The 9,217-nt window shown below is 42.5% G+C and overlaps 1 protein-coding gene and 1 non-coding gene across 2 annotated transcripts in view; one reads left to right on the top strand and one right to left on the bottom strand.

Moving 5' to 3' along the window:
- Positions 1-1,469: 1,469 nt before the first annotated feature.
- Positions 1,470-1,576, bottom strand: LOC129403881 (U6 spliceosomal RNA). Its single transcript, XR_008629535.1, has one exon. It is a non-coding gene; the product is annotated as a U6 spliceosomal RNA (small nuclear RNA).
- Positions 1,577-5,610: 4,034 nt separating this feature from the next.
- Positions 5,611-9,217, top strand: part of CGRRF1 (cell growth regulator with ring finger domain 1) — a 32,377-nt gene continuing 28,770 nt past the window's right edge. The window contains exon 1 of the mRNA XM_004601755.3: positions 5,611-5,838. Coding sequence (XP_004601812.1) covers positions 5,735-5,838 — 104 coding nt within the window. The 5' untranslated portion in view covers positions 5,611-5,734. The remainder of the gene's footprint in view (positions 5,839-9,217) is intronic.

The following is a 9,217-nucleotide window of genomic DNA, read 5'->3' as shown; positions in this document are numbered from 1 at the left end:
GTAAAAACAGATCTTACTTGGAGGTTTTAGGAAGAGGGGGAGAGAAAGAGAACGAGGGGGAGTGGAGGAGGGAGTAATGTGCTCAAGAGAGAATGTGGACTTCTCCAAAGATGGAGAGCCTCAGTACACATCTCAAGGGGGGGAGGTGCTGGCACCACATGTACTTGGCCATGTGGGCTCAGGCAGCACTTGGGTGGATTCAGGCAGCATATGTGTTTGCTTCCTTTGTTCAAGGTGGTTTTTATAGGGTTTTTCCCAAGGTGCTCCAGGAGGGGCTTTCTAGCAAGGTAAGAGTCCCTTAATAGGAATGTTGCCAAGTAGGGTAGAGCTGGGATGTTCTTTTTTGAAATTCTTTTCCCGGCCTTTGTTCCTACTAGAGCTTTTCTTAGAGTTGGGGGTGGAGGGGTGGTCCAGCTTTCTTTGGGTTTGTTACTAGTGCCAGGTGAAAGTCTTATCAAGGCTTTCTGTGCTCATAAGGTGGATCTGGACAGCCTTTACTACTCCCTAGGAATTCCATTTCATGGGGGGGGTCCTTTCCTATCTACCTGCCTGCCTACATCATATTGGGTCCAGAGCAGGGAGAGATTGGAAGGGAACACAATATAGCACAATGTTCCTTCAAACACAATGGTGGCTTCTTGCTGTTAGGTTATAGTTGAGTAGTTAAAATGCCAAAAAAATCCTATGTGGTCTGGACTTGAACTATCTCTCCATTTTTGTTCCCCATTCATGCATGCTTTAGCTATACATTTGATCATTTAGTCAGATATGCCATGATTTCTCCTAACTCAGAACTTTTGTACATGCTGCAAAACCTGTAATAAGCTCTTTCTCCACTCCTGTCCTTTTCAGCCAAGTAAATCTCTCCCTATGAGCTCCCATAGCATTAATTTGTTCAACATTTTCTGAATGGATAAATAAGAGTGAGAATCCGTTAGATAGTTGTGGCTATGCCAAATAATCATAACATAACTAAGACAATGTATGTGTTAAAATTAATTTCTGCTAGTACTGCACAGGATATGTTAGAAAGAATCTATATTAGAAGTGACATTTCAATGGGTATAGCAAATATCCAAGTGGGAAAATAAAGGTTTGAATAAAATTTGCATTAGCTATTGTTCTTTTTGAGAATTCTTCAGTATAAATCATCTTGGGTCTCAGTTTCCCTATTGCTGGTTTGGAATTGGCTTTCATGACCTGCTTAGCAAATTATCCTTGTTCACCAACTTTTCATATTTCTATATGTTGCTACTGTTATGTTATCTCCTGTTCCTGGTTGACTTCAATAATTTTTTTGTTTCCTGACTATGTTTCCTTCCTATCTCACAGATTAGTAGATATTTCTTTTTAATTATGGCTGTAGTGACATCAACACACATACAGATGAACTGAGCTAACCTCCTGAAATTCTACAAAATTGTGAATCTATGATAAGTTTAAAAAAAAGTAAATATTTTCTCAAAAACAAAAATATGGAATGCTTCACAAATTTTTATATCATTCTTGCACAGGGACTATGATAATTTTTCATGGATTGTTCCAGTTGTAGTATATGTCCTGCTGAAGCAAGCACAATGTTAGCCAACAATTTTAAGTAACAGTAGGAAATGTTGGCAAAACTGGATGAAATGTTGAGAATGTAAATAGACATGACACTTCTGAAAAAATTTTGGGGGGGATTCCTGATATTTCTTTTGAGGGATGGGCACACCCAGAAGCACTCAGGGATTACTCCTTGCTCTGTGCTCAGAGATCATTTCTGGCAGGGACCAAGTAACTATATGGGGTCCAAGGGATTAAATCCCTGGTCAGCCTTGTGTAAGGCAATGGCCTTACCTGCTGTGCTATCTCTCCAACCCTAACACTTGTTTTTTTTGTGTTAGGGGTGCCTCACCCGGCAGGGTTCATGAATCACATTTGTTACAGGGGATTGAACCCAGTCTGCCACAAGCAAACAAGGCAAATACCTTAACCCTTGCGCTATCTTGTTGGCCTTGACACAGTTCTGGAGAGCAGTATTTCTTCAAAGACTTAACGTGTGCATACTTTAAAAAAAATTGAATTATGTAAGATACACAGTTACAAAGTTTTTCATGATTGGGTTTCAGTCATACAATGTTCCAACACCCATCCCTTCACCAGTGTAGATTTCCTACTACCAATGTCCCCAGTTTCCTTCCCACCACCCTGCCACCCTCCAGCCTGCCTCTATGACCAGCACAATTTTCTTTCCTCTTTGCTCCTCCTCCTCGTCTTTCTCCTCTACCTCCTTATCTTCTCTCCCTCCCTCCTTCCTCCCTCTATCCTTTTGTTTTTTTTAATTTAAATTTATTTATTTTTTAATTAGTGAGTCACAGTGAGGGTACAGTTACAGATTCACACATTTTTGTGCTTGTTTTTCCCTCATACAATGTTTGAGAGCCCATCCCTCCACGAGTGTCCATTCTCCACCACCAATTTGGGCACTATGATTTGTGATACAGGTACTGAAAAGTTATTACTTTAACTACCTTCAGCGTTCTTTTCCAGAGTAATCATTTCCAGCTATCATTGTCATAGTGGTCCCTTCTTTCCTTCTCTATCATAACTGCACCCCCACCCCAACTTGTGGCAAGCTTCCAACCATGGGTCAGTCCTCCTGGCTCTCATTTCTACTGTGTTTGGGTATTGGTCTCACAATATGTTTTTCTATTTCCCACAAATGAGCCTAGTCATCTTATATCTGTCCTTCTGACTTATGTCACTCAGCACAAAGCTGCAATGAACATAGAAGTGCAAATAGTTTTTCTGCTGTGTGTGTTTTGGGGCACCAGGTTATATTCCCAGAAATGGTATTGCTGGATCATATGGAAACTCAATTCCAGTTTTTTGAGGTATGCCCATATTGTTTTCCAGAAAGGCATGACCAGCTGGTACTCCCACAGCAATGAATAAGAGCCCCTTTCTTTCTCCCTGTATCTGCACCAGCACTGGTTGTTCTTGTTCTTTTCCATGTGTGCCAGTGTCTGTGGTGTGAGATGATATCTGATTGTTGTTTTGATTTGCATCTCGCTGACAGTTAGTAATGTAGAACATTTTTTTCATCTGCCTTTTAGACATTTGTTATTTCTTCTTTGAGGAAGTTTCTGTTCATTTCTTCTCTCCATTTTTTGATGGGGTTGGATTTTTTTCTTATAAAGTTCTACCAGTGCCTTATTTACCTTTGATATTAACCCTTTATCAGGTGGGTACTGGGTAAATAACTTACCCCATTTCATGGGCTGTATTTGTAACTTGGTTACAATTTCTTTTGTGGTACAAAAGCTTCTTAGTTTAATGTAGTCCTATTTGTGCATCTTTGCTTCAATTTGCTTGGTCAGTGGTGTTTCATCTTTCAAGATGCCTTTAGCTTCAATGTCATGGAGGGTTCTACCTACATTTTCCTCCATATACCTTATGGATTCAGGTCTGATGCTGAGGTATTTAATTCATTTTGATCTGACTTTTGTGCATGGCATTAGACAGAGGTCTGTGTTCATTTTTTCCTTATGCAGCTGCCCAGTTTTCCCAGCACCATCTATTGAAGAGGATTTCCTTGCTCCACTTCAGATTTCTTACTTCATTATCAAAGATTAAATAAATGATCATATATTTGAGGGTCTGTGTCAGGATATTCAACTCTATTCATGTGAATACGTTTTGAACTAAAGTTCTGCCTCTAGGAAATTTATTATAAGAAAATAATTTAGCTTTAAGGATGTTCATTGTAGTGCTTTTTTTTAAAAAATTTAGTCTCTATGAAATTAAAGTTTTTCATAATCCAGGTTCAGGCATACAATATTTCATGTAGTGCTATTTATAATAATGAAAATTATCCAGTGATTGAGGACTGATCAAATAAACCATAAGCTTTCAGAATTCATACATTGTGACCATTAAAAAAAATTACATTGTTGGGGCCGGAGCGATAGCACAGAGGGTAGGGCGTTCGCCTTGCATGCGGCCGACCCGGGTTCGATCCCCGGCATCCCATATGGTCCCCCAAGCACCGCCAGGAGTAATTCCTGAGTGCAGAGCCAGGAGTAACCCCTGAGCATCGCTGGGTGTGACCCAAAAAGAAAAAAAAAAAAGAAAAAAAAATTACATTGTTGGGGGCTGTAGAGATAGCACAGAGGGTAGTGTGCTTGCCTTGTACACCTCTGACCCGGTTTTGATTGCTGGTCTTATTAACCCTGCTAGGAGAGATCCCTCAGTGTAGAGCTGGGAGTAAGCCCTGAACACCAAGGTGTGACCCCCTAAAACCAAAATGAATAAAATACAAAGTTAATTGTACCAGCACCAACATTTCTATTTCACTACTAGAAAGGCTATGAAGCTAATAATAAAGAAAATTATCCAAGGGGATGAGCTTTTTGCTAATATTTAATACTATAAATGAAAATATTAAATATTAGAAATCTAATATTTAAAATGTTATATATAGGGCTGGGTAGAAGCTCAAAGGGTTGGAGCAAGCATTTCCAGGTTTATGCCCCACAAAAACGTGTGGATCTATATGTGTGTATGTGTTTATATATGTGCACACACATATTAAGAACACAAATGCAAAATGTTCACAATTCAAAACCCCCCCACCCCCAGTGGTGCTCAGGGATCATTCCTGACTGGCTCGGAGGAGCATAGGGGGTGCTAGGGATGGAACCTAGGTTGGTTGCATGAGAGAAAAATGCCCTACTCATTGTACTAACAGGTACTATCCTTCTGCCCAACAAAATTCAAATCTTTAATTGAATTTGAGGGATGCAGAGGGAGGAGAAAAGTAAGGGGATGTAGGAGGATGTTAATTTTTTTTTTTTTTTTTGCTTTTTGGGTCACACCCGGCGATGCACAGGGGTTACTCCTGGCTTTACACTCAGGAATTACTCCCAGCGGTGCTCAGTGGACCATATGGGATGCTGGGACTCGAGCCCGGGTCGGCCGCGTGCAAGGCAAACGCCCTACCCGCTGTGCTATTGCTCCAGCCCCAGGAGGATGTTAAATTTTATTTTCACGAGGTACTCAGAAACTTTGACACAAAAATGCTAATTTTTCTCTATATCAAATTGAATTTGAAGAAGCTGACAAGGCAAGTGTAAACGTGATTGATGGACTCCTTTTGGTATTTCTTGTGGCTGCTATTCATATTCAATTCTTATCCTAGTCTTGATAAAACAAGAATGGGGATGGGCTTATTTCACTTTGTAGAGCCCACAATGCCCGCCGCTTCCCAAACTGACCTCAGAACCCAATAAGCAGAGTTTCACGGATTTTGGCTCTCGGGCGTGAATTTCAGATTTCTTCTGCTTAGTCTGGCGTCAAAAAAAAAAAATCTTGCCTCTTGCTGGAGGAAGGTGGCCCCAATATCTAGCCAGAAGTTGCCACAGGAAAGCGACCGCTGCCAGAAGAGACCTGCAGAGACGCGCTTCGAGTATCAATCCCGGGGGGCGGAGCGAATAAGAGCCCCGCCTCTCAATGCAGCCAATAGTCAGGGACGAGAGCGGTGGGGCGGGGCAACACTTGCAGGCGACGTCGTGATTGGCACAACAGTTCCACCGCGAAGCTTCCGGGACGACTGGTCTACAGGAACTCTAAACGAGTGCCGACCGACAAAGTTTGTCTGCTCTGGGGCACCGTAGTGGCTCTCCCCGGCCGGGCCGGGGCCCGGTAGAGTTGAGCCGGGTGGCTGGCCCCTGGCTCAGCCTAGGAGACCCAGATGGCTGCGGTGTTTTTAGTAACACTCTATGAATACTCGCCGCTTTTCTACATCGCGGTGGTCTTTACCTGCTTCATCGTGACTACTGGCCTGGTACTGGGATGGTAAGTGTCCCAGGGGCCAGTGGCAAAGGACGAAGGGGACTGACAGTCGGACAGCGGGGTCACGACAAGCATCCGAGGACGTCGGAGCCGGGAGTCTGTGGGGTTGGAGTGCCTTGACCTCTCCGGATGCCGGGACCAGGGACTCCTGCTGGACCCTAGAGAATAACAGGGTGTACCCAGCACCTGCATTACTACCCTTGCCACACTTTTCGGTCCCCGGGTCTGCGATCCTCTGGGGTGGTGCCAGGTTGAGGTCTACTCCCCAGCTTTGTGTTTAGATAATAAAACTGCCAGGAAGGCCCAAGTATGATGTTAGGACAGAGTGCTTGTCCAGCAGGCGGCTGTTCGGGGTTGGGGTCTTCTGTGTGTCCCCACGGAATCAAGTTTCTCCTAGGTAATGCTCATACCATGCACTGTTGTTCCCCAGCCCGAACCGGAGTGCTGGCCTGCATACCTTTCAGTATAGTTTACAGCTGAACTCGGTTATCATTTGGGAAGGTACTAGTCTACACATATTCCATACCTTTGGAATGTAACATTTACTAGATGGAATTATAATGTCATAATTTGAGAGGTGAAAGACCGGAGAGATAAGTAACATTAAGAGAGGAAATTAGCTCATTTAGGACAAGACACCCGAGCGTTGGATAATTTTTTTTTTTTTTTTTAGCTTTTTGGGTCACACCTGGCGATGCACAGGGGTTACTCCTGGCTCTGCACTCAGGAATTAATTACCCCTGGCGGTTCTCAGGGGACCATATGGGATGCTGGGAACTGAACCCAGGTGGGCCGCGTGCAAGGCAAAGGCCCTACCCGCTGTGCTATTGCTCTAGCCCCCCCCCCCTTTTTTTAATGGGTTGGAAATATATATATATATATATATATATATATTTAGCTTTTTGAGTCACACCTGGCGATGCACAGGGGTTACTCCTGGCTCTGCACTCAGGAATTACCCCTGGCCGTGCTCAGGGGACCATATGGGATGCTGGGATTCCAACCCGGGTCGACCGCGTGCAAGGAAAACGCCCTACCCGCTGTGCTATCACTCCAGCCCCCACGTTGGATAATCTTGAACTACTTTTCCAGCCCAGAGATTCTAAACTTTCTCTTGAGAATATGCCATTGTCTCAGGCTTTAGAGAAGCTAGTTGAAATTCCTTTTTTTGTAACCAATCCATCTGCTGCGGAGAGAGACTTGAGCTGGATTTTGAAGTCTGATTATCTTGTAACGTTCGATAATATGTAGCAAAGGATGGAAGGTATTCAGAGAACATACCCGGATCAGAGAGGTCGAGGCCAAGATGTGTTAATGCAGCGTGTAGAGAGGTTGAAAACCACGGGTTTTTTCCTAGGTTATAACTGCAGTTGATGGACCTGTATGCAGCACCAGTACTGGTCTGCAGGTGTAAAAAGGTTGATGAACACTGCCCCCCCCCCCCCCCCCGCCCCAAATGGCTGTGAAAATTAAGTAAATCAACGCTTTAATTACAGATGTCTTTAAAGGATGACAAGGCCCTTGTTAATTTCTGAAACTAGATGTCATCTTTAGGATGACTATGGCATTTTGATGTTTTCTCACTGCTCCTGACCTTGCTTGCAGCAGGAGAAATTGCTTTTTTTGTGGTCAGGGGAAAGTTTTTTGATAGTTTGTGATTCTTGACCCATTACATTTATTAGTATTGTTTGTTTCAAGGAAGTTTGAAATTGGAAGTAGGAAGCTTTTGGTTAATTAAATTAAGAAAAGCAACTCTAATTTAGGAGTTTGATGATTATAATGTCATTCTCTTAATGAAATGTGGTTTTTCTTTGACTAAGGAAAATAGTAACTATTTGATAATTGACTAATATAAAATAATATATATTTGGGCCACACACTGCTGTGCTTAATTCTTGCTCCTGGCTCTGTTCTTGGATCACTCCTGTTGGGCTCTAGGGACTATATAAGGTGCTGGAGACGGAACCACATGCAAGGCAAGCACTTTACTCTCTGTACTATCTCTCCAGCACCAATTGATTATATTTTTACATTTTAATTTTAAATGAGCCAACAATTTATCTTAGATAGCTGTCTGTAGACTGGGAAGAAGAAAGTGAGTGAAGGCCATATTAATGATAATGCCAGTATCTATGGATGAAAAGTAGTCAAGAACTTCTTTTTTGTTATTTGGCAGTCGCAATTGGCAATACTCAACACTCAATACAATTTAAAAATTCAAAAAATTCACTTTTTGAATTTTTAAATTGTATTTTTTTATTTTGCATTGAATCACCATGAGTAACACAGTTACAAAGTTGTTCATGATTTATTTTCAGTCATTCAGTGTTCCAACCCCCGTCCCTTCACGAGTGTACATTTTCCACCACCAGTACCCCCAGTTTCCCTTCGCCACCCAACCCCCTGCTAGTCTGCTTCTCTATGGCAGGCACTTTTCTTCTCTCTCTCTCTCTCTCTCTCTCTCTCTCTCTCTCTCTCTCTTTCTCTCTCTCTTATTTTGAGCATTATAGTTTGCAATGCAGGCACTGAGAGGTTATCATGTTTGTTGGTTTACCAACTTTTAACATGCCCTTCTTATCCAGAGTGATCATTCCCAGCTGTCATTGTCATAGAGGTCCCTTCTCTTACCCTAACTACGCTCTACCCACACCACTTGAGTCAAGTTCCAATTGTGAACCAATCCTCCCGACCCTTGTTTCTACTCTCCTTGGGAATTTAGTCTCATACCATGTTTTCTTGTATCCCACAAATGAGTCAGCACTTACTTTTCAGTCTGTGCTCAGGGATTTCTCCTGACAGTGCTTGGGGACTGCATGCAATGCTGGGAATTGAACTGGAGTTGACTATGTCGAGGCAAGCACCTTAACTCCTGCACTTTCTCTGGCTCCAGGAAATTCCTGTTAGTGATTGAAAGACCACACAGAGCTAGATAGTCCTAGCATTGCCAGAGTTATGACTTGGTTTAAAAACTTTGTCTATGTAGGCATGACTTTTACATGAATGGAAACGCAGATATTTATAGAACTTCTGGAAGTCCTGGCTAAGCACTGCCTGGAGCCATAAGATCATGTAAGTGCCAGTTGCTTCCATCCAGATTGGGCCTAACCCACATATTCTCTCTGGGTAAGCTTTGATCATGTAGATAAACTGGTGTTTCTTCCACATTTTCTTTTTTTTAACAAACTAACTGAAGCCAAGATTACAGACTGACTGATTAGACCCTTTCCTATGATCTGCATCCTAGCTCTATCATGATCCTTCCTCTAAGTTTTAAGCTGTTTTCTTTTGCTTTTACTTCTGTCCAGGGAGTGCTAGTTCTTCCCTGTCCCCCATTGTTATTAATTTTTTTTTTGCTTTTTGGGTCACACCTGGTGATGCACAG

This window comes from Sorex araneus, chromosome 3 (genome assembly GCF_027595985.1).
Source record: "Sorex araneus isolate mSorAra2 chromosome 3, mSorAra2.pri, whole genome shotgun sequence".
Lineage (NCBI taxonomy): Eukaryota > Metazoa > Chordata > Mammalia > Eulipotyphla > Soricidae > Sorex > Sorex araneus.
This window is presented reverse-complemented; position numbering and strand designations above follow the sequence as displayed.